At 39.5% G+C, this 25,459-nt stretch overlaps 1 protein-coding gene and 1 long non-coding RNA gene across 2 annotated transcripts in view; one reads left to right on the top strand and one right to left on the bottom strand.

The window, feature by feature from the left end:
* Positions 1-25,459, top strand: part of LOC146684113 (uncharacterized) — a 30,503-nt gene that overhangs the window by 1,328 nt on the left and 3,716 nt on the right. The window lies entirely within an intron of this gene.
* Positions 424-19,943, bottom strand: pik3cd (phosphatidylinositol-4,5-bisphosphate 3-kinase, catalytic subunit delta). Its single transcript, XM_085443388.1, has 23 exons — positions 19,605-19,943; positions 18,595-18,792; positions 17,622-17,850; positions 16,057-16,283; positions 15,556-15,732; positions 14,350-14,505; positions 13,790-13,879; positions 12,562-12,783; positions 9,406-9,502; positions 8,966-9,096; positions 8,615-8,665; positions 8,345-8,512; positions 7,465-7,586; positions 7,232-7,375; positions 7,017-7,116; positions 6,759-6,925; positions 6,313-6,422; positions 6,067-6,145; positions 5,804-5,971; positions 4,505-4,628; positions 4,158-4,303; positions 3,719-3,851; positions 424-3,632 (listed from the first exon to the last, which is right to left on the bottom strand). Exons 2-23 carry the CDS (start codon positions 18,733-18,735, stop codon positions 3,495-3,497), a joined length of 3,120 nt encoding a protein of 1,039 aa, XP_085299514.1. The 5' UTR covers positions 18,736-18,792; positions 19,605-19,943; the 3' UTR covers positions 424-3,494.

Raw genomic sequence — 25,459 nt, 5'->3', positions numbered from 1 at the left:
TATGGCTATTAAAGTATAAATGAGTCTCTAACTACAAGTTAGAACCTTATAGCTTCATATAGCTATACTTATATCTACACAAGTATAGCTTTTATAGATTGTGATTATAATTAGTTAAAAAGTTAAAAAGAAAAATAATACTAATAAAAATAAAAGTAAAAAAAGGAGTCACTTGGGTCAAACAGGTAGGGATTATGTTGTAATATGTTTTTAAATGAGCCTCACCATCGCACATCTCTGAGCCACTTCCGTGTGTAATAGTTTTTCAATAAGATACCTCAGGCTGTTCATCACCTGTTTTGTGTCTGGATTGTTCATTACATGCAAAGGTTTTCGGCCATATATGCCCTGTAAGCAAAACTGAATGTGACACTCCCGATTTAAGAGAAAGCTCACAAAATTCTTTTGCAAAGAACCACTCAGTTAGTTTTGCAGCACTTTTAATTAATGTCCAATGAAAAATATAATTTTCAAATTTTTTTGTTGAAAAAAAAAACAAAAAAACAACCAACAATTCAGATTCTTACTTTTCAAAAAGACATTCCTGCAAGAAACTTATTAGCCAATTGAATAGAAAAGTTGATACTGCTTTACCACTCTCAAATATTTCGATGAAATATGATCAAGTAAGAGAGAAAAACACAAAAAAGCAGTCATGGTTTTACATAGCTTCCACAACATACTCATACTTAATACAGATAATCAGGCCAGACTGCAATATCTGTGACCAACATCTATACCAAAACAATAAACAGATGCGGACACATTTGTTGGACTTTATCACATCTGCAAAAACCACTGTACATTATCACAAATCACTTTATTGCCACTTCCTCAAATATGGAAGCTAAACTGCGAATGTTTCTAATAAACAAGGGGGCTACTGTGTATAAGGAGGTACTGAAACTAGTAATTTATTTTTGTAGTGGTGTTGCACACCAGACTGATATGACCTAAAGAATAGTTGGAGATAAGCAAGTCCCTCAGACTTGAAATGCTGATGAATATTTAGGGAGAAATGGAACATGGGGGTGACTTTGGTTGATTTGGCCTTTTTCCAATCAATCTGCCTATTTGAAGTTGCAAAAACGAGCGTAACATTGAGTTAACAAATGGCTTGGATTCTAGAAAGTTCTCCCTTTACACTCTGTTTACTGACATCATGTTTACCTCCTCATAACATCTGAAGCACAAGTAAAAACAGGATGCAGAGAAAAGTCTATACTGCATCTCATAATTTTTAGCTGCACGCATGTTAATCAGGGCAGAGCCCGAAACTGATTCAGCAATATACTTTACAATTTGCAAAATAAAAAAAACACACACACAGCAAAGAGTAGCCCATTAATTTGTTTTTCCTGACTTAAACATGCAGTGCTTAGTGGAGCCCACATTGAAGGACACTGGCGAGCTGTATTTTAGGTCTGTTCCACAGTGAATCGCTCAGTAGTTTAAGGTACCTTAAATCCTCATGCTGTGTAATCTACACCTACACTTGCTCTAACTGTACAGAGACTTGTACAAAAAGTAGAGACCTTTTAAACCGTTTTGCAAAAATAAAAGAGGCTATAAATAGCACATTATTTTCTTTCATTCAAGTGGACCCTGCACGACTTACGGAATGACATACAGCATGTAAAGTAATGCGAATGCACCACAAAATGAAATGACACAGCATACGAGCTCACTTTAAATAAACGCCATATTTTACAGCATCAGATATGTCAAAGTGTGGTTGTGCTTGACACTGCAAGCATGAAATCGCCCTCATGGCACCTTGTACACCCATTAAAAAAATGCAATGGAGATCACAGTTTAAGTGCATATTTAAATATTAGAGAACACACACAGACACACACACACACACACTCACAGATGCGTACTGCTCTTTCTAAGATCATAGACCTAGTCCAGGTTTACACTTTCAAAGAAGGCATGACATCAATACTGCATTTTGAGAAAAACATCCACAAGTCTATGGCTTACATGAGTCTACGGATTGTCTTATTCTGGGACCTGCTGAAGCTTTTTTTTTCTGTTCTTTTCACCAAACATATATGAGATCTTTGCCTTGCGCATAAAAAAAATCGTATATTTCTCCAGAAAAAGGGAATAGAAAAATAAAATAGAATTGTAACTTCAAAATCTAAAATAAAACTGATTACACTTTCATGGTGTCTTTTAAATATGACGCTGGAGTCAGCAGACAGTCTGCTTAGCTTAGCATAGTTAAAGCAAAACAGCTAGTCTTTCTAAAGGAAACAGTCACTTTTAAAGATCACCAATTAACATGGACTGTGCGCAGTGCTGCAGTGGTGAGCACTGTCACCTCAAAGAAATAAGGCTGGTCTGCAGTGGGGGCTGTGGTGGAGTTGGCATGGTCTCCTGTGCGTATCCCTGTGAGGTTTTTCCTCCCGCGGTCCAAAGATATGCTTGTTTGATTAACCAATCATCCAAAATGGTCCATAGATGTCCATGGATGCGAGGAGGGACATTACCCCGCCCCTTTCTCAATACCACATAATATAAGCTCCACCTTCCCTAGTACCCTAAAATGGATAGGATAAACCTAGTATACTTAAATCTCACTTAAGCTAAAAGGCAAGTAAGTGTATTTCTTAAAATAAGAGTAGTATCAGGGTACCTTTAGCTATAGGTACACACAGCCTGGTACACAGGCATGTTTTCAAAATAAAAGTCCTACATTTTCTTAGACTATACTATAAAATGCTTCATGTGTATTGGCACATATTCTTCTTCAAGGCAACATTAGACAACAATGTTAGAACGACAAAAAGCATCACCTCTTTTTGAAATATTCTTTGCGACCTAACAAGTACATCAGCACTCATTAAGTAGTTACCACAGTTAAATAAAAATACAATAATGATAATATATATATTTTTTAAAAAGACACGTTTTGCAAAGATACAGTTGAAATGAGAGGAAATAACCTCATAACAGCTATCGTGGGTTGTAAACCGTACGAAAGTCTTGAGGTGAAACTGCTGTTCCCTGCCGAACAGAGCCTCAAGTCATCATAAAGTTAGTTTGCAGCTTGCTCCCTGTTGAGTAATGCAGTCGATGAGATGAACTTTCTGTTTCGGTGATTCATGACACTTTGCATGAGCAGGTGGTTTTCAAGTAGCAATTTCAGCAAATCAAAAACAGGTTTATTCTCTGGGTTGAAATGCTCCTCGTGGCAAAGACATTCCACTGATATATGGGAGGAGGATGAGTGCGATGGATTTTCTTCACTGTGAAAATACTTGTGTGTGTGGAAGTGATGCTCCAGGATTATCTCATTATCTTTGGATGCCTCTGCTTAGTTGTTATTTACCACATACAGGCCACTGAGATGTAAACGTTTGCTAAAGAGCTTTTCAGAGTCTTTGAATTCCTTCTGTCAAGTAAAATATTAGACTGTGTTTATGTGTATAAGTTAAAAATCCATGTATTTGGCTGGGCCTCATGTTTCATTGGTTCAGTGTTCTTCATGGTCTATTATCTTTGGCCAGTGAGTGCATCATCCAGTTGACCTTGGTCTTCCAGCTTTCCCGCAAGGCTTCGTTGAACTTTACTTTGAAGTTCTTCAGCGCCTCGTCCTCTGTTTTGCCCAGCGCTAAAGAGTCCTTTTAAAAACAAGAAACCACTAATTATTAACATTGTTGTCATTCTCCTCATAATCATTAACTGCTACATCATAACTGTGGCATACCTTTAGATACTGTATGTCTTTGAAGGACGTGAGTTCAGGTAGCCCCGCTGCCTTCATCATGGCGAAGAGGTTGACAAACAGCGTCCCGTTCCGACACAGGATCTTATAGGCCCGCTCACAGTACTCCCTGAACCTGATGCAAAAGATGCAAAAACAAACACGTTTCATAAGTTAGCAGAACCCCAGAACAATCCATCCATCCTTTACTGCTTATTCAATTCAGGGTCACAAGGTGCCTGGTTCCTATGCCAGGGTACACGGTCTATTACAGGGCCAAGACAGACAACACAGACTCCACACAGAAAGGCTCCAACTGACAGGTGGATTTAAACCCAACTCCTTCTTGCTGTAAGAGGACAGCGCTTGCCACTGCACCACTGTGCCAAAGTCTATAACTATAACTACGTACGTGTGTTAGAGTTACATGTTTTTATTGTACCTCTCAAATTTCTCACTGTTGTTTGTTCGTCCTTGCTGGATCACGTGGACAAAGTCATACGTCAGGATAAAAGGCACGCGCTCCCTGTTGATCCCGAGTTTCCGCTTGAAGTTGCCCAGGAAGTGCCCAAAATCAATGTGGAACAGCTAAAAAGCAAAGTCTCACTTTAGTCACTACGTCTGAGTCTCCCAAACACTGACTGACCTAAACAATTTGACTCCAGCATGTTTCACCAAAAAATTATTAGAATATTACAAAGCACATTTTTTTACCAACTCCAACCAAAAACATTACACATCAATCAACAACATAATTTTGCTGAGATTCAAACGTGCAGTAAATCTTACCTGTCCAGTTTCCCTGATCATGATGTTGTCATTGTGACGATCTCCGATGCCCAAGACGTAAGTAGCTACACAGTAGCCAGCGCAGGACAGTGTGAACTCCTCTATCGCTTGATCAAGTTTGTCCCTGGTGACATAAAAGGTCACAGAAACGAGGAAGCAGAACGTGAGCGAGTTGTGTTCTTACAGTGCTTTCACACTTCTCTTATATTTCCTATATCAGCCTGCATTACACAAACGCAGCCATGAAGCAGAGTGTCATCGGTGACAGAGCATATGAAATGTTCAAAGAGGAGTTCCTGTGGCTGATTAACGCCTGATCGTCACATCCTTTCGCAGCCTAGACGTGCGGAGGGTTCATTGTGTTTTTTATACTAATTTTCTCACGCTGCAGTGTCCGGGCTAATTATCTTTGTATTCTGTGGGGCCATCAGCCTGGACACACCAACGTGAAGTACAGAGGCTTATTCATTACTTCTTCAAGGAGCTTTTAGAATAGACAAGACCTTCAGACTGTCTGGCATCAAATAAAAATCTACTCTCATTTAATGCTGCTAAAGATGCTGCTCTACTTTGTGCTGCTCTATCCGGTTTTAAAATGCTACAAGGAAAAAAACACTTTTAAGAAAACAATTTAAGTAAAAAAAAAGAAAAAGAAACTACAAGATGAAGCAGTACTGTTTACTGCTCACAAGAAGTGAAATATTTATATCAAACTATGCAAGTTTTCCTGAATGGGACTGGGAATAGGATGAAGGCTTGTGTGCCTTAAACACCCTTTTTTTCATATTCTTAAGTCTTATTTTCTGTCCTTCCCCTCCCCCTTCTTTTCCACATGAACAAAAATGGATAATTGATCGCAAACATATTATTGTTTTACTTAAAAAATATCAATACCCATCTGTGGCTCAATATACGCGGCTGCTTTGTGCTAAAATCAAGAGGAGTCGATGAAATGATGAGATGCCGCTTTGGAAAATTCACATGATGTTATCGCGAATTTCAAATTGAAAAACTTCTTTCATGACACTTGTCCTAGGAGGACTTGGGGAAGTCCCCACAACAACCTGAGGGAGGTTTATGGGGGGAAAAGGGTGCATATGCGGATTAGCTCACCCCACTCCTGCTCTGTGTCTTCTGTGTGGTTTTATGTCATGCTTGGCTGTGTGTATAATGCACCTAATTTGCTTTGCTTTTTGAGGTTAAATAGGGTCATCACCTCTACAGAGTGTCTACACCAAATAAGATGACAATCGGAGAGCTTCTGAGAGTTGCCATTGTGCCAGAGTTCATCGTACTCACTCGGGATTCTTCGATTTGAGCCAGTTAAGCAAGGCGTCCTTGTTGAAGGCAGCGGTAGCGGCGCTGTTGCTGCTGTTACGCTGGATGTTGGCAATTGTGTCAGAGTTCTTCACAACCTCGATGAGCCCCATTTTGTTCCCGGTCGACAGGCAGCCGTACGGGATCATCCTGTGTTTGCCAAGTCGAAAAATGAACAGCGTTAAGGCTGGTGGACAAGATTTCCCCGTGCACAAGAGGCAATTAGTGTAAGAACCAGCTCCTACCTGAGATCCAGACCTTCTTTCTTCCACAGATTCTCCATGAGCTGGATCATCTGCAGGGTCAGCATGTCTTGTCGAAGGTCTAAAGGTGACAAGGAGAAATTGATATATCTAATCCTAACTTTTCTCTCGCATGACTCGTTCCAAACCCACAGTTTTTATCTTCCCAGCAGATTTGAATGTGCAAACCAGCCCTTAAACTAAAACAGGCACCTTGAGAAAGGCATGTTCGACCTTCTTGTCTCTTACCATCTCCATTTTTGAAGATAATGCCCACCATGTCTCCTTCAACTGCGGGATTCTTGAACATCAGCCAGAGTGGCTTCATCTTGGAGTCCATAAATCTGCATCTATCAGTACTGTAACAGCAAAAATGCTCATGTTCATTTTCATCCTTGTACATATATTTTTGCTCAGTAACTGATATCCCTTGTGAGCTGTTGTATAAAAATGATTTTTTTTTGTCCATGACGATGTTTGTAGGAGGGAGAAATGAGAGTAAGTTGCTGTGATCCTGAATCAACTGAAGAGTTAATTTCTCCGTGTACCACTTAAATGTATTTTTTTTTATTCAGTAAAGCCAGAAAAGGAGCCAAAGTGGCCTTTGCAAAATCCAATAAGGAGGACAATAATGCATAAAACAATTATGCTCTCTTGTGTGCGTTTGCATTTGTGTGTTTTTCTGGGCCACTAACCAGATCTCAGAGAGGATGATGCTCGGGTTGAGTGGTGACAGAAGGTCTGACAGGGCCTCCAGGTAGGACTCTTGTCTGATACACTGCTTCAGGTCCTCTGCCGTCACCTTCTGGGAGCCCAACTTGACAAAGTCACTCAGAGCCTTCATTTTGCCCAGAGCCTCATTCTGAGTGTGTGAGAGTTAACACAGAGACTGAGAATCAGTTGAAAACACACAAGATCAAAGCGAAGGTGAGTAAGAATCAGGAGGTGATTACCTGTTTGGTTAAGAGCTTGATGTGATGGATATTTCCCCTGCAGTAGGCCTCGAGAATCAGGCCAAAGCGCAAACCCACAGATGCCACATGAGTCTCTGACCTACAATAGACACAAATCTCCAGTCAAACAAAAAGCTGACTCGATCTTGTTTTTCTTTCTGCTCCCTTTTTTCTAACTAGCTTGTATTTTTTAAAGCTAGCCCCTTCTCACTCACCTGAGATGCCAAAACAGAAAATGTCCGATCCTCCTGTTGGACAGTGCCCGTTCTAACAAGAAAGTGGTAAGGTCACAGTCCAGGTAGGACTCGTACTTCAGGACCTGGACCAGCTGGATCAGATAATGAAGCAGCTCATCATCACTGTGTGCAGAGAAATGTGGCTTATGCGGTTAACAGTCACAACACAGCATGCCTGGCACTGTAAGCTTCTGAAACAGATGTGTGTGTACCTGAGCTTTCTGAGGCATCTGATAGTGAAAGAACGAACCGCTGGGTCGGGAAAACTGTAGTCTAAGAGCTCCAAGGCGTGGATGGCAGGGAGGTCTGGCCAGTTCCTCAGTAAATTCACCATCTGAGGAGAATCCAAGAATTATTTTCTAACATGATGAGAAAAATCAAGGAGATTTTGACAATTTGAAGATTAAAGCAGGCTGCTGATGTTAATTCACAACTCGATATTTCTTTCTGCGGCAGTGACATTACTATAATTTTGCATGATTCACTGTTAAAACATTCCTTAGTTTTGAAGCTCCAAAAACCTGTAAAGTCACACATTTTCTTGCTCTTGTTACAACAAAGGTTTACTGCAAGACCTCTGTGGTTGGTAAATATTACCAACATAATATTATAAATAAATATTATATTACATAGATCAGAGCTCATGGTTGCCTGTTTTCTATAGATAGAACTTTATTTTGAAAATGTAAAAGAATGAAGTACAGCTGGCATTCATGGACGTTTGCTAAAACAAAATAAAACACCCTATATAAACTATTAGTTGTCTGTATATAAGAAACTAAGAATACATACTGATATGGATATGTGTAACTGTAAAGAATTATAGACCCTTCACTCACACACACAGATACACACTTATCTACACTACATAGTATTCATCCCAGTTTTAATAATCCTATATAGACTATCATTTCAGATGAAAAATTTGACTTCTTTGAGCTTTTTTCTGATTCGTTCACTCCTTGTTTGAAATTTTGGCCACTTTAACCCTTAAAGCTAAGCTAATCATCTGAAACAAAAGGTTTTACATCTCCAGATCGACTTACAGACATCAGTGAAAAATACAAAGAATAAATAACGCTTTACTCGTACCTGAACTACATCCTCACGCTTATTCCACTTGGTGATGAGGAGGAGCTTGGACAGACTTTCAGGATAATGATCGCGGACTTCGGTGCGGAGCTTCCACAGGAGCTCTTTCTCGTCCTCGAAAAACTCGGTGTAGTTTTTGTTGTCCATGAATTCTTTGAGCTTAAAGTACTACAGAGAGCACATGATCCACACACAAAGTTATTAAATTTTCTGCTTTAAAAACAAAACAAAAATTCTAACTATGTAAAATTTGTCACATGTGAGTCCTACCTCGTCTTTAGTGGCTAAACTTAGATCACCATTCCTCTCCATGTCACATATCTGAAAACACGTGAGGATTATTGCTTGGACTGACTGTCATCAAACAAAGATCCAAATATGTGCTTCAGCCTCAATAAACATGACACAATAATTCTGTGTAAAAATCATAAAATGACTTATTCAAATAATTCATCATTAAGGAAAATGTTTTTTGGTATAAACTGAATGTATACAAATCCTATAAATTTCATTTAACTATATTCCATTAAATTTAATAAAATTTTACACTGTACTTCACGTTAGTTCACCTTTTTTTTTTTAATTGTAACTTTTTTTGTGTAGTCTTTTGGGAGATAGTACCTTTTCAAGTGGAGGGTAGTAGAGGGGGTGTGGCCGGATGTTGGGAAAATGAATGAGAAGTTCAGCGGCGCTGTCCACATTAGGGTTCTTCTCAACAGTTCCCATCGGGTTCAGCAGGTCACTTTTCTCATCTGTGATAAAAATATCATATATGAAATGATGAAATGTTCCATTTGGTGGAATCTTCTTCTCAGTTTTTAGTCTTTCGTCTAAGAAAACCACTCCCCCGCCTGGCAAACAGGTACTTCAGCATCTGCAAACAGGCTATCTTATTGCATCATAAAACACAAAATGTGTCACTATGTGTGATTTGGGCGGCAAGACGTGTCACTCTGGGCATTTCAGAAGCTCTCTGCGTGCTTCAAAGTGTTGTGGAGGAGGTGTTTTTTACATTTTTTGAAGAGGATGAAAATGTAAGAAGAGGCAAGGCTGAAAAGTACCAGGAACACACGGCCATGTGGATAAGTGGAACTCCCCAGTCTTCAGCTGGTCCTTGTAGTCAAACACCATGGTGTTCACCCAGGCTATTGGACAATCCTGAAAAGACAAAGAGAGAAACTTTATTGTTTCACTTCACACACCATCTTCAAGCTTGAGGATCTTGGAAATGGTTTAAAACTGAGTCAGAGAATGTAAAAGATGTACAGAGGAAAACGAACCTGCATAGCTTGCAGCCTGAGCTGAATTATGTTTCCTCAGTTGTAATAAAATCATGTGCAATACTTGGGCAATACAAATCTTTTATATTTCAAGCTCTTTCCTCTCTGAAGATAAAAACGTTTCACTGAGAAATCTTTTTTTTTTTTTTGCATCATAAAAAATTAAAATCAAGATTCTCTAAAGGCAAAGCTTTTTTATTCTTTAATCTAAAATGCTTTGAATAATTAACCATCTCCTGCCCAACATGTGCTTTATTTTAAAGGTTCACTTGAATTCAAAACTTTAATATTCTAATTGCAATAAACACTCTGAACCTTGATTGCGGTATATTTAATTTAATTCACCGTTAGACTTAGAACCGCCTCCAAAAACATGACAATAAAACGTTAGGAGAATGATTCGTTTGTATTTCTAACTTCTAAAGTTCTCTATAAAAAGAATTTGGGTTCCAAGAAATCAGTAGAAAAATGACTTCCATTATTTCAGTGTGTTAAAAACAACAAAAACACAGTTAACACATTCAAGTTAAAAAAAAAAAGAAGAAAAAAAGGCAGTGCACATAAACAAGAGCGGCTAAAATAGCTCAACTTCCGCCAGCCTTTCTGCCGTCTGGCTGCAGGACTTCTCTTCCAGGCAAACAAAGAGAGAAGTGGCTCAGAAAGCAGAAGTGGTCTTAATGGCTATAAAACACACCTGGGCTACATGTTTTGGAGGTCTGCACAAACTCGAGCGCACAGCTGCTGCGTCGCTTCAAAACAGAAGATACTGCGACTACAGTAAAAGGGGAATTTGTTGTTCTTGTTCACTGTACCTTTCATTGTATACAGGGGAGGTTTGTGGGGGCTCTTTCAAATGTGGTATTTGAGTGTACTGCCACCACTGTAGCAGCTGTGCACCGTCCTGAACAGGACATATTTTATATTCATTTATATGACATAAAAGGAGCTGCTGCAAGAAGCTGCTGAAGCCAATCAGCATCCAATTGAATCCAACTTGCTTATAGTTAAAGTAACATATTAAATTTTGCATGTATTAATAAAATGAGAGGTCATTTGTTTGCTAGTAACATGCCGAGTGGAGCTTTTTTAACAAACATTTGTCATTTCGACCATAAACAGAAATGTGTATGGCATTGGTGTCAATTAATTAATTTTATCAAAAGTATGTTTTTTCCCCTCAGGTTAAAAGTTTAAAAATCTCTCTATGCTGGAAACTTCTTGTTATATAGAAAAGAAAAGCATAAATTCTCTTAAATTACTAATAATTAGTAGCTGCTCATGAATTTCTGTCAGTTGAATGACTGATTCAGCAGTTAATGTAATAAATGTTTTAAAGATAATTGGTGCATTAATGTCAGATCAGGTGTTATTGTCATTAGTATCTACATTTTGTGCTTTTTTAAACTATATTTTTGGGCCTTCCTTGTGTCAGGACACAGGGGAAGACACACTGTAATTGGATTCTGGGCGGATCTGAACTTTTTGCATTAGCCAAACAAAATACAGGTGTCCTGCTGAACCCAGTCAGCTAAACCAGCGTTCAGTTACTGACTGGATTTTGGCAAACAAATTACTCTTTCTTGGAGTGTTTGCCTCGCAGACCTTCAGGTGTCCTGATCAGCCTTAATTTTTCAGTTTAACAATTACACTGAAGTGTCGCCCTGGTATCACATACTTCTTAGTCAATACTAATTATTTTCAATGATGGAGCTGTAGCTAAACAATTATGTGCTTATCTTATTGTTAAACCACTAGTTTAAACCACAAATTATTATGATTTTTTTTGTTTAGAAATAAAACTTCATCATAAGCGGTAAAGCTTTGTGCAAACGATTACAATGCTTTTTATATTATCACCATTATTACTATGTGTTCCACTCTTCAAAATGTAATTTCACATCATTTTTGCATGCTTTGCCAGCCATGTATAAATGTATGCAAAGCTATATATAAAAGCTGTCTGTCATGCTTATTGTTGTAGGCGCACGTGTGCCTTTGTGTGCAGTGAGGTTTCTTTGTTTCATATATATACACACACACACACATATTTATATATATATATATATATATATATATATATATATATATATATATATATATATATATATATATATATCCTGTGTTGTGTTTGTTTGCCTAAAACATCAGTGAGAAGTAGGTCTTTAATCCTCAGTTTGATATATATCTTTTATAAAAATGTAGCCGTTTGCGTGGCCCATTAGTGCACTCCTTCACTCATTCAATTTTTGTCGTAATGCGATATACTAGCAAAGAGTCAATCAAAGAGAGAGTTTGTCTTCTGCTGCAGCCCTTACAGCAGAATAAACCTTTGAAAATGCAGCTGAACAATTGTTAAAACAGCTAGAAGAGTTGCAGGTGTAAATCCAACTACATGGATTTAATGTGTGCACTTTTCTTGTGCCTTTCTCTTTGTTGGCTTTTCTGAATTCATGCTTGTTAATCAAAAAAATGTTGCAAAGCCCTGCTGTAGATAAAATTGCTTTGTAATGTCTTAATCCCCCTCCCCCTCTAAGCTGTCAGCGAGCATGTAAATTTAGAAGGTTCAGTGTATATATATGTGTGTGTGTGTGTGTGTGTGTGTGTGTGTGAGAGAGAGAGATGAGGGCTGTGAAGATGAATTTAGAATTCCTTGAAAATGTTAGCCAATTCCTTCCTTCCTTGGACCGATGTGCAGATAAAAGGGCTGAAGCGGATGAAGTGTTAACCGCAGCCTTGCCACTAAGCACACTTGCACAACCCGACGCAGCAGAAACAACAGACCCACACAGAAGCTACACGCACTACACACAAGAGAGGAAACAGATCTGTTTGTGCTTGCGAACAAATTCACACCACCAGCCCAAAACACTGGCCTACTCAATCGAACGAGTAGTACGCTGAGACCCCAAAAGCACCACGAGTTACTGACACACTCACCGCTTTCTTGTTCTTCTTTTTGGTGCCGCGGGGCTTCTTGGTCTTTTCAATGACGCCGTAGAGCGCGAAACACAGGCGGCTCATGCGGGGCAGGTCGGCCACGTTTATGTCAAACTCCAGCTTCTGATTCCACAGCGGCTCGGAGCTCACTGTCACCTCCGAGCTCGTCACCACCTTACAGAGCAGCTCGCTGCCATGGAACAGACCAGCCTGCACTACAAGCTGCAGGGGAACCACAGATACACAGTAGTGATTAGATGGAGGCAAGACATGTGGTTTGGAAGCCGAAGACTTTAGCACTTTAGTGTGAAGGTGATTGTTTGTGGAAGATTTACAGACTTCACGAGATGATTCAGAGTTTCCTGTGTAATTCGAGCTATGAGTCAAAGAGTTTACACATTCGTAAGCGCAAACAGGTCTCCGTGCAGAGTCAGACACAAATGAAAAAACAACCGCCAGAGACGTAATTTAATACTGCACGACCATTAAGCTCCTGCCTTTCGCCAAATCAAGATAGTCCGAATTAACATTTACAAAATATATGAGCTGATTTCCCCCCTTCCCTCCAGGGGTTGTGTTTTCAAACCTCTGCTTGACATCCACAGACATGACTGATAATTATGCAGCAGGAAAAATTAGTCATGAGTCATGATGCTCTAAGGCAGCAGCACCCAGGAGTGCACTTGCACTTAATAACCCATCCAAACAGTAATGTAGTTAGTTATGAAACAGAATTACAAAGACAGACACACATTAACAGAGTTCCCACTCTTTCTTTCACTCTTTCTTCTGACACGGAAGGGTGAGCATGGAGTATCAGCGGATGTTTCCACATCCTTTGGCTGTTCTCGTACGCTCACTGACAGTTGTCAAATTTTGAGATAGGTCAGGAGCCCGTCTGCAATAGTAACATGCAACGCCTTCAAAAAAAGAAGTGCATTTGAAAGCGAAAGAGGGAGAGCATGTAGTCTGTCTTTTTTCTTAGAATCTAGGCCTCAGAATGAGACGTAAAAACCAGATAGACACTCCCCACTTCCTGTTTTGAAGTTTTAACCAACCGCCTTGATGAATTATGGGAAATGTGTGGTCTGTACCATGTGACCCCCCTTGTCATTTACATGTCAGCCCCGCTGTTCCTACAACTGAAATTGAGATATTGGTAAACAAGTGAATGCCACATTTCATTGAGCAGCAAAGTGAGAGAAAACCCACGCAAAACCACACCGACCTTCATTCCCTCGTCTGCGTTGACTCGTTTGCCTTGCACCAGGTGAATGTGGAAAGGCTCATTGATGGACCACAGAGAGGAGGTGTTTTGCTGTAGGAAGAAGTCAGAGGAAAAAAGGGAATTTAATTTCTCACTGCCTTGCATTCACACGGTTGCTCCAATTTCCTGTTTGGCCACAACTCAAAAAAACGAAAAGAGGGTAGACGCAAAGTAACATCTACTTTCAAAAGAAAGTTGGGGGGGGGGGGGACTTTCTAACTGAAGACAACTGCCAAAAGATTTTTAGCTGCTTATCTGACGAGCTTCAGATAAAAGTTTCAAAACATTAACGATATTTTTTATTATGCTAAAGCAGTTCCAACGTATGCTGCATGCGCAACTACAGCAAATGAAAGACAAGCCGTCAGATGTAAATTATCTACACCGAGCTGCGTGGCTTATTTCAAGTGTGCCAAAGTCCGCAGGCTAGTCGAGTAACAACTGCAAGAAAAGAGAAAAGGGGGAAAAAAAGAGCATGTGCTCCTCTTTTAATGAACGACAGCTACCGCCTGACCTCTTACCTTCTTCAGTGGCAGAGGAGGAGGTCTGGATAAGGAGCGACTCTTGTACACCTGGTTGCACATTCTGCCCTGCTCCTCCTGACATTTGGTGACGGTGGAGTAGTGCACCATGGTGAGGTGGGGGTTCTGGCCATTTCTCAAGCACGAGAAGATGTACTGAGGAGAGAGACAACAGAAGATTTACTGGCACAGCCATCAGTCAGTTCACCCACAGATATTTCCCAGTGTTCTGATAGCGCTGGTTAGCTCCTGAAGGCTGTTCATTTGCTGTAGGTTAATGCAGCTCAAATCTCATTATGTGTGGATGGATGCAGTTCCTTTCTGCAGGGCTGCTATACAGATATGAGTCACCCCTGCAGGTAGTTGGAGTTTCAAAATCAACAGTGGAGTCTCCGGCCACCAAAATCTTGACTTAGCCTACTCCTAACCGACAGTCATTTCAGTTATTATGGACCCACCTGCACAGGCTGAACGCAGACAAACGACACTAAACAGAAACTCGCACACATTCACAGAGAAAACAACAGCTTGTCTAGAATATAGAGAATGCAATTCACAGTTTCAACAAAGATCAGCAGAGAAAGTCCAACTTTTCACAGTTCGTTTTTCAGTTTGTGAATAAATAGATAAACCTTCATCTTAAAGGCGCTGTGGGTTAATATGTCAAAGAGCATGTGTATTTTTTTTTAAAGATGGATGCTGATATGAAATCAATTAGGTAGAATAGTTCATACTGAGTCTAGCACATGCCCACAGGAACGAGGAGGATAAAGGCCCCCTAGGTGCCCTCTGAAACACTTCTTTGTGGCAAAACAGAAAGAAAAATTACATCTGTGCTGATTATTTGTTAGCACATTTTTATGTCTCTCTGCAACTCGTCTAGAAGCGAAATACAAAAGCTATCATGGCAGAAAATGAGCCTGAAAGAAAATTGGACTCTTGGGAATTATCATCCAACAAAAACACAAACCCAAAATAAAATTTGACAAACCTACACAGGATTTGCCTCAAAGCCACAATACGAACATCTAAAATTTCTAGTCCAGAATTTGGTTAAAAAACAAAAATGGGACTGAGTCATTAAACCAACAAAACCAACTGTGAAAAAAGAGAAATAATTAAAGTGATAAAGTTAAAAAAAAAATTCTATGCTGCATTTTCACACAATTTTCTGCTCCAAGAGTTTATTTTATTCGATTAACTCACTTTGAACTGACACAGTGGGTGTTTCCCATAGATGAAATCCCACCTCCCGTTGACCTGTAAGGTGTAGTCTTCAGGTTCCTGTCGCATTAAGCGGAAAACGGTAGCCTTCTTCTTCAGAGCGCTCTTCATCAGAACCAAGGGGAGGTCATGAGGGTCCTGCTGTAGCATGAAGCTTTCCTGTAAGAGCAACAGACAACATCATTCAAATAAAGAGTACGGCTTTACAGAAAATCTTAAAATTGCTGCTTGTTCCTGAGTGTTGTTTTGAAGGTAGTGTTTATGGTGTGGGAGGGGGCTTTCCAAAGGTGATCACATTTACTTAAAATCACCTCCACAATGTGTCTGCACAAGGTGGAACCACAGTTTTTCCAATCAAAGCTACTTTGCTTTTTGCGGGTTCCCTGCTGCCCCATCATACCAGAACATTAAATTTGATTAGTTTGAACAAACTGGACTGTATGACTCATGACAACTTAAAAAAACAACAACTGATGAACTCACGTCAGAAGCCTCAAACTTGACATTAATGAAGATCTTCTTGATGTTTTTTGTCTTGAGGCTCTGCGGCAGGGAGCAGCATGGCTCCAGTTCACATGGGAAGCTGTACTCCATCCACTTCTGCCAGGGCAGACTCTGTCGATCTTGAGCCTTTTCTTCGCAAAACGCCCTCATCTTGGTCCGAAACTCATTTACCTCGTCATTCTTCTGAGCTTCAAACTCATGCAGACCTGGAAAGTTGGTTAAAAAGTAAAAGGAGAACTTAGCTTATCATTTAATTAACTGAAACACGAAAAACGTTCAGATGAATAAAGAAAACATAGAAAAGAAATTATGCCATCAGAATAGCAAATTTTCCCTGACTAAATCTATAAGAAACATAGGCTAAAATGTAACAATGCTATTAGCCACGTTTAGCTTTAAGTCTGTATATTTGAAAACTTTATCCCTGAATTTTTCAAAAGTTAATTACACGTAAAATATGAGTGGAATCATATTATAACTATCTAAAGAATAATTATCATTCCACTCATAATATATTCAGAATACATGAGAATATGGGGGGGTTGCTAAACAAATAAATTAGCTTTAGCTAGTTAGCCTAGCCGAGCCCTACTTTTTCAGGTTAGCTACATTAGCTTATAGTATCTTTGGTTAATTCACAGAATCATTATTTTTAATTACTGTGAACCTACTGTAAAAACCAGAAATTCCTACAGCAGTGAAAAAACAAGAAAGCTTCTGTCATTTAATGATTACTTTTGTGTAATATGAACGGCAATGGCTGTAAAACCTATATCTCAAATTTAAACCTTCACATTTTTCAAAGCTGTGAAGCGGGCCAGATTGAAATCTCTGCTGGTCAGATTTTGGCCCCTAGGCTTTATATTTGACATTATTGGCTTATAGCTAGCCAGCAACCTGCTTTACTTGTAAAAAAAAAAAAGACGATTAGCATCGTGGATATACTGTAACTCAGAAAGAAAATGCTTTTTTGTTAATAGTTCCTTCTTTTGAGCAAAGTGTTATTCTGCTAACTTTATAGTCTCCGAAAAATAAGAATACTTTTGTTCCAATTAGCATTTTAACTCTGCCAAACCAAGGCTTCAAAACTACAACCACAGCAACTTTTCATCAGTTCTCATGCTGTAAGTGTGCTGTGGCACTTGTTGCAGGGGTCTGGATCAACAACTGAGCAAAAGAAGACATTTTTGTGGCACTAAGAACATAGCAGAGCCACAGTAATGGTGACAAGTGGATGAGATCAAAGCTGCTGTGCAAACATTAAGACGTTATCAGGATGAGTGTTGCAAGTCAGAAACTCTCATTTCATTTCTCTTTTTTAAATGCATACAGTCACTTGTTCTGTCTGACTCTGAGAAATCTAGTAGACTGGGCAGCAATTCAGGGGACTCGAGCCAGACTGGAATATCTCTATAGCTTAATGACAAGAACTCTTCTCTGTAATCATGACTGATTTAATCTCATAGAACAGTACCACAAACCCTTAAAAGCAAACAACAAAAAAACAAACAAAAAAACCCTCTATAGACACTGCAGAGGCCCACCTTTGCCAATTAACAGGCTGATTTGGGCGTTGGTGAGTTTCTCCACCCGGTCGCCCTCCCTCGCCACCAGCCTCAGAACACACATGAAAGGCCGCACATCACTTATGCGCCTCGATTCTTCCTCCAGCTCTTCCCTTTCCGCCGTCTCGTTGATGCAGGTGAAGACGTATCCATCAGGATCGCCGAGTCCACAGAACAGGGCCTCACTTCTCGCATTTTTCCAAACCATCTGAAATAAGAGACAAGAGGGATAAATGAACACAAGAGCCCCAGTTTTGATGAGCTGCCATGCCCAGTTTTCATGAGAAAAAAAAAACAAGACTGTCCAGTTACTGTTTTCAAAATTAAAACAAAAGCAAATGATCCTCTGATTAATCTAATGAGCTGAAATAAAGCAAGAAAATCATTGTTTCTAAAGCTTTCCTAAAATTCCTAGTGAATTAGCAATGACTGGAGGGCCATTTCATCTATTAATCATCCTAACAGCATCCATGAGTATCATTACCTAACGCAGCTAAATCAAACAGCCCGTAGTGGCAGAAGTGTTGGCCCGTTCAGCAGCACGTTCACATTTTAACAGCAGATCTGCTTCGGCAGAGTGCTGGCTGTGTTTCCCAGGGAGGAAAGCTGCAAGCTCCCTCTCTGTCGGAAGCATCAGAACCGGGGAGCATTGTCTGAGCGGGGGCTGCGTTTTAATTAGTTTAATGTCTGAAGAAAACATTAAGTCAACCAATTTGTTTAAAAGCGTATTATTGTGACTGACAACAAGATTTTGCAGTCTGAGCGTCTGAGCTGTTATGCTGCAGTCAATCAATTACAGTCTCCTGGAAATACAGTGCTCTCTAATAATAGACGCAACGTGTGATTACATTACACATCCACATATCAGTGAGGAGTTGAGGTTTCAGAGACCCTTTTAAAAGCAGATGCCGATGCATGTGAGCGTTGGGTTGGGGTGGGAGGGACACTGTACCTTTTTGATGCTTTTGATGGTGTCGTTTCGAGACACGGGGAATTTGAGGAAGATCCCAGTAGGCAGCAGGAAGTCCATGTTGATCGCCTGGTCCCCCTCCTTCTCCCACTCCTCCTGCATCCCATACTTCCCTGGGGGCATGGTGACGGCCTCTCATTTACTGCCAGCTCCTCTGCTGCTCACCAGAACACGAGCCGGCTGTCCACACACAGAGCAAGCACAGCCGGGGTTAATATGTCCACTATTAACAAGTGTCCCTGCATGAGCTGTCTGCTGTTTGTTCCCAAAACACTGGATAATGCATCTTTAAGAGGTTGTAGTTGAAAAAGGAAGAGGACGTGCAGGTTGTAAATAACGTGAATGAATGGTAGCTTATTGAAGGGCCTGGCCTGCACCTGATCCCCTTCCTCCTGATGGTGATATAAGAGCACACAGATATTTAAAAAAAAAAAAAGAAGATTAAGACGACCTGAGTGCTTCTATCACGTTTACTACGTGCAGTTCTGCCTTTAATGATCAAAAGGAAATATTCAAGGGTCAAATCAGGTGAAACGACGCTTAAAGAAACTTCAGCTTTCTGGTACATCTGCTGAATAAAATGCAAATCAGAAAAATGGAAATGTGCTTCTGCTTCCCGCAAATGTAATGTGTGTGTGCAACGAGAACAAGTAGGGTTTGCAACGTAAAGTAATTCTACACTATTGATTTTCTTTGGTAAGAGGAAACTTGCGCTGTGTGCGCTGCATGTGAATAACAGATGTAGGCTGACTTGTGCCCACAGCCTAAACAATGATGAATAAATAAATGTTAAGCTTTTAAAATGAAGCTCACAGGACCGGATGGATGTCAGATACGCTGTGATATATCTGTATATTTTGAAATGAAAGGCTAGAATGGAAATAAAAAGATACGGCGCATCCAATCCAACACGCAAACGTGACGCTGCGCCGTTGTCAGTAAAACTTGTGTCATGGCGAAAGCCTTGCCAACCTGTTAGCGCACACACTTGCCTGTCAGCTCTACAACCCGGTCATCTCTTCATGGCTTTCCCCCCTTTTCCCCCCGTCTTCTTCTTTTTGTTGTTTTTTATCGCAGTGAAGATGGAAGACGGAACATCACGGAGACGTGGGTCGCTCAGATCCGGCGGCTGCAGGATCTATCCGTAAGGAGGAGATGAGCAGGGTGAGGTGCTGTAAATCCGAGCGCTCGTACGGCTCCTGTGAAGCAGTGGAGTGCCTCCCTGCCTCGGTGCTGTGCGCTGTCAATCAGTGGGGCGCTGATGTTGCGCTGACCCTGACGGATGAGCGGCTGCGCGCTGCCTCACCAGCTCTCTCTCTCTCTCTCTCTCTCTCTCTCTGCGCGCGGGCCAAGGGACCGTCCGCCAAAAGTTTGCGCGAAGTGAAAGTACACCGCTCTCTCCACCTCCCGCCCTCCTCCTGTCTTAGGTGATGTATGTAGGAGACTTTAAAAAAATATTTCAAGCTAAAGAATGAAACAATTAACTAAAACCAATTTATAAGAATTTAAGTAGAAGCCGAATTAGTCGCAAGCAGGTATGAGGGCATGTTTGGTGTCTGAAAAGTGAGTCACTTTCTGGAACTTTCACGCTATTAACGCTGATTTAATTTCCGTATACAGGCAGCAGGGGAGCACCTGCGTGAGTAAAAGCCTGTGATGAAAGAGATGTTTAATAATTCTGTCGATGTTAAATAAGAGGAGGACTCAGTGCGTCACCGAGTCGATGGGAAACTATTATTTCTTTCATTTTGGAGAATATATATGTGTGTGTGTGTGTGTGTGTGTGTGTGTGTGTGTGTGTGTGTGTGTGTGTGTGTGTGTGTGTGTGTGTGTGTGTGTGTGTGTGTTACAACGCGTTGTCACACGTGACTACAAAGGCAACGTGGGATTTGGAAGGTAGCGGTAGTGGTGGAAATCTTTCAAAGTAGCAATACCACAATGTGGATACACAAAATGATCCCCCCCTCCTGAGGGGAAATATTTGAAAATCTTGTGAGGGATGCAACATTTGGCTTGTTTCATTCATGAATGAGTGACATGAACGAGACATATTTTTGAGTAATAGGGACATAGTTTGTAAGCTGATGCTTTAATTTCAATGATGGTATAGAAGTTAAAGAGCAGTCCAATGCAACCTTTTTGGCTTTAAGGAGAAAAAAACAGTCTCACTTATTCTATAGGCAAACTAATTAACCAGTTATTCATGTAATAAATCTTTAGATTAATGAATGAAATCATCATTTTTCCTCTTGATTTGGCAACATCATCAAATTAGGAAAGTTTTGCCAACCTTTCAGTGAGGGTAATAAAACATAAGTAATTTATTAAATGAACAAAGATAAATTTAAGTAGGTTATTTCCTCTTTTGATTTCCTTCCACTTTTGCGAGTTTCACAAGCCAAAATAGATCAGACGAGGCTTTTAGTTTTTGGAATTCACACAGAGTTTAATTCAGTACATTCCCAGTTATTTATGTCTGAATTTATAGCTGCAAATAAATGTAAAGAAGCAGATATTTTGTGGGGGAGGAAAGACAGTAGATTCCAGCTGGCAGCCAGTCAAACATCTTAAATAACAAAATTAATCGTGTTTCTTCAGACAATTTTTTTCTTCTTCTTGAAATGTTGCCGTCTTCTGTCAAAGTGAAAATCTTGCTGGGAAGCCTGCCTTCCTGTTTTCTTATATCTGTTTAAGACTATTTGTACTTAAGCTTTACCACAATCAGTGAACAAAGACACCGCGCTCATCATGGAAGTGGCTCCCGAACCACGGCGGTTGTACTACCATAGAAAGGGGAAATGCAGGGGCCAACAACAACAGCAGCGTGACTTTACAACTGTTCACTAACTAACATTAGCAAACAGACAAAACAGGTTTTTCTTTTCTCTGAATTCTGTGCCAGACTTTTTCTTAGCAAGTCACATAACATGCAAATAAATAGATGATCTCAGTTGTGTTTGTTCAGTTTGGTTTGCAGGTGTTGATATTTCTGAGTTGTGGTCTGGTGCTGCTAGATACGTTAGCTTCCTGTTTAATGAGAGGCTACTGTCTTGAGCACTCAAGAGCTACAAGATTCTGATCAGTATTTAGAGAACACACACAAATATGTGTTTGTGAGTTCACCTCAGACCAGCTGGTAAAAAACCCCCAAAAAACAAAAAAAAAAAAAAAAACAGGAAGTGATTGTGCAGAAGAGAAACTGTTTGGCCAGATCGGCAGACTGAAAGCATGAATGCTTCCCACCCTTTGCCCCGAACGGAACTATTTTTCAACTACGAGCCAGAAAAACCCCTCGACAGTAAACAAGCTGCAGAGCTGAATCTCGTAAATGCGCTATTCATCTCGAATCTGATGGCAACTCAAGATTAAACTCAAATTAAGAAAACATTAGAGTTACAGTTTCGATAAAACTGAAAGCATAGCCGTTAATCAGGCAGTCCAACACATGGCACAATAAAAAAATTAAAAAAAAAAACACCAACAAAGTTTAGACAGGAAACTTTTACAGTCATCATATAAACACATGTAGTTTGATCACGTGATGTTCAGACGTGTGTGCCTTGTTTACCGTCTTTAAGCTTACCCACAGTTCTGTGGTGCATCAGGAAAAGGGTCTTGACTTCCTTTCTGTGCGTTCTTAAGAGCTCGTGCTTCTTTTTTTATTCATATGCTTTTTCTCTTATTGTCCCTCGACTTTCTTTCTTAATGGGTTGTGTAATATACGACAGAGCAAAGTGGCTTGTCAGTACTATCAGGTCCCCATTTCTGTGGTTCAGAGAAAGCCGCTGTTTAACATCGGTTTGGCTCATTTATGCGACAGAAATCCCCACCAGTTTCACATTCAGGTAGAAAATGAAAGTTTTCTTCTTTTTTTTTTCAATCCACTAGAGAAGTCTATCACCTAGATGTGATTAAAATGTAATAAAATGTGCTGAAAAGGAGTCGTGTTTTCCAGCTGGCATAATTTAGCACATTTGGTTTTGAGTTCACCCACGTTAAAGCACGTTGTTCGCCGTCTAGTCACGATACTCAGAGCTTCTTTGCATCACTTTGACTCATAAGATTCCCCAAATGGTTTTACAGTCTGCAGCCAAAACTCTGCTGCTGCCCTTAAAGATCATCTCACGTGAGGTCAGACACAGATGAAAAGAGATTTAAATGCTACCTGTGAGTTTCGTGACTTCTCCAGACACCCAATGTAGTTTTTGTGGAACTAAAATTGAGTAAGAGATGAGAAGAGATTTGAAGATGAGCCCAGTTTGGTTGCAATAGTTGAGTAAAACATTTTAAAAAGAAGTGGAAAGAAGAGGAAACCTTACATTAAGGGTGTTGTATTTTGTATATACATTTTAATTCAATTGATTTATTTAAAGGGAACAGTGCATATTAATGAACAACATGTCACTTTTCACCTGCCAGGTCAGAGCAAAAAAAAAAAAAAAAATAGGAAAGTTAACACAACATCAGACAGTGTACAGCAGTATGGTTCAGACAGCAATATGTAAAATTACAACATGAAAATTCACAGTACAAGAAGAAAACACATAACAACAAATAAATATAAAAACATACAGCATCAAAGATGACACATAAAATTAATGGTAACAGATCTGATTCCTCTTTAGCCAATTCACTTGTTACAGCAGCACAAGAAGAAAAGGTCAATTAGAGATATATTAAAAAATAGAAGTAGAAAAAAAGACAGAAAAAAAGCCAAAATACTATATTATATTATGTGCACATGGTTACTATAGCTAGTACATTTTTTTTATTACAGCTGGAATTTTATTCCAAATATTACAATAATAAACATTATTTGGGGGTAGGGGATAGTTGAGAGATACTGATTAGTAAATAACTGGACATGAATACATGTACAAACAAAGGCAGCATAGCTCATGATAGCACTTTTTTTAGTTATCTAGAATAAAACAGGATCCAAATTGGATTGAATTAAATAAAGGTAAGCACAATAGCATCAGGAAACTCCTCTTCTTGTTCTTTGGATGCAAACATATCTATTCGGTTTAGTTTAATTTAGTATTTTTCACTTGGTTAGCCCCACCTGCAGTTTCAAGGGGGCTTTTGATGCATGTATTTCACACCCTTTGCCGTGAAATTCATGTGGTGTGTCTGAATGATCTGAAAAAGAGGAAGCGTGCTGTGAAAGGATTGGACCTAAGATTAATCTTTGAGGGAGTGCACAGGGGATTCCAGCAAAGAGGATGAGAAACTGCTCTTGCTGACTGAAAATGTTCTGTCAGGCACTGTAGGGTAGACCCGCAGACCCCTACAGTCCAGTGCTTTGCAATTAATATAAGTCCAGAGAAGTGCTGTGTCACAGGAGAAAAACAGCAGCATTAGTAACTAAAATTAGATTTTAGTAATTTATAGAAGTTTCATTTCCTAAATCTACAAAATGTCTCAATATAATTGCAGTGACTCAAAGAAATGCATTTATTTCTAAAAGTGTCTGATCTAATGCAACCAGTCAGATTCTACCACACTGCTCTAGATGGAAAAGCTAAACATCTTAGCTCCAAGTGGAAGAACTGGCAATGACACTGTTGTACAGACATTTGAGTCGTCTGTTTCCCAGATTATTAATCTTACTAACCGCAGGGATCACCCGATTCTTCATCTCAGCTGGTGAAAATATTTCACTCTTCCAAAAATATTCAAAAACTGCAAATGTAATGCGATTCTCATCACCTCCACCTTACTTAAACTGCAGTGCTGCTTCTCATTTTAAGCATCATATCTGCAGAACATCAGCACATAATTAGTGATGAAGTCAGCATAACAAACTTCCAGTGTTTCACAGTTTAAATATGTTGACTTGCTTCTGCATGTAGCTTTTGATTGGATTTAAAATGATGAAGTCAGCTCAATGAAAAACTATATTACTTTCATTCATGTTTTCCATGGGATTAAGAAAGCATAACTTACAAATGATGAATTGAAATAACAAAATGTTGTGGGTAGTTTTGTGTTTGTTTAAAAAAAAAGTGAACATAGACAGTGGTGCAGGGAGGTTAAACTCCTTTCATATCACGGGTCATATATGACCCACTTTGAGATATGTTATTTAGAAAATGAAGTGCTATTACAACACAAAGATTTTAAGTAGTAAATGTTTAAAATTACAGAAATCTATAACTTATTTATTTTGGTGTACTATAACTGGTCACTGGCGTCCAGATTGGAGTCTGGTCCCTGCTTAAGAGGTTTCATGTCGATTGCTTTCCTCTCACTCGTTCAGTAAGTAGAGTGAAAATGTACTTGTGAGTGATGCCAACTTCAATGCGAAATGGTTGAAGTTAATCAAAAAATATTGAATTTCTAAAATTCAAAAGGGAGAAAATATCACTTAAAAGATTTGAAACAAGTTTGCACAATTTAATTTGTTTGATTAATTCAGCATTCAGGTTTGTAGAGTCATGGTTGTTACAGAGGGTGCAATGAGCAATCTCGAACACGTTTGCCGTTTACATTTGCTGTATTTCACCATTTATTCTAAACAATGACTCAGTGTTAAGCTTAGGCTCCCTTCCTTAAGATGATAATGCGATTTATGAAGATTAAAGGTGAGATGATGTGCAGAGAGGAAAAAACAAAATAACTTATCTGACGTTAACGCAGAATGGGTCGTCCATTCTCTGGAAAAAGGAAGAACCAAAAATAACATCAAAACTTAACTTGCAATGAAAGTGGAGAAAACAAAAGTGGAGGAGTACAGCTCAGGGCTTAAAGGGAAGGAAATAAAGAATTACACAGATGATGAATAATGAGATATGAAGATGGCTATTTATGAACTTTGGACAAGAAAACAACACATTAAGATCAG

The sequence above is a fragment of the Copadichromis virginalis genome, linkage group LG20 (genome assembly GCF_057382275.1).
Source record: "Copadichromis virginalis isolate Kocher_CV1m ecotype Utaka linkage group LG20, C_Virginalis_male_GT1.1, whole genome shotgun sequence".
Taxonomy (NCBI): domain Eukaryota; kingdom Metazoa; phylum Chordata; class Actinopteri; order Cichliformes; family Cichlidae; genus Copadichromis; species Copadichromis virginalis.
This window is presented reverse-complemented; position numbering and strand designations above follow the sequence as displayed.

Bases quoted from the DNA above. Each gene is read 5' to 3' on its own strand.
- pik3cd (XM_085443388.1), bottom strand. From the start codon at position 18,735: ATGCCCCCAGGGAAGTATGGGATGCAGGAGGAGTGGGAGAAGGAGGGG. The intron at 7,117-7,231 runs GTGAGTGAGAAG...TGTCTATTGTAG, and splicing joins TTTCTGTTTTGGCATCTCAG to GTCAGAGACTCATGTGGCAT. The intron at 6,926-7,016 runs GTAATCACCTCC...TCACACACTCAG, and splicing joins TCAAGCTCTTAACCAAACAG to AATGAGGCTCTGGGCAAAAT.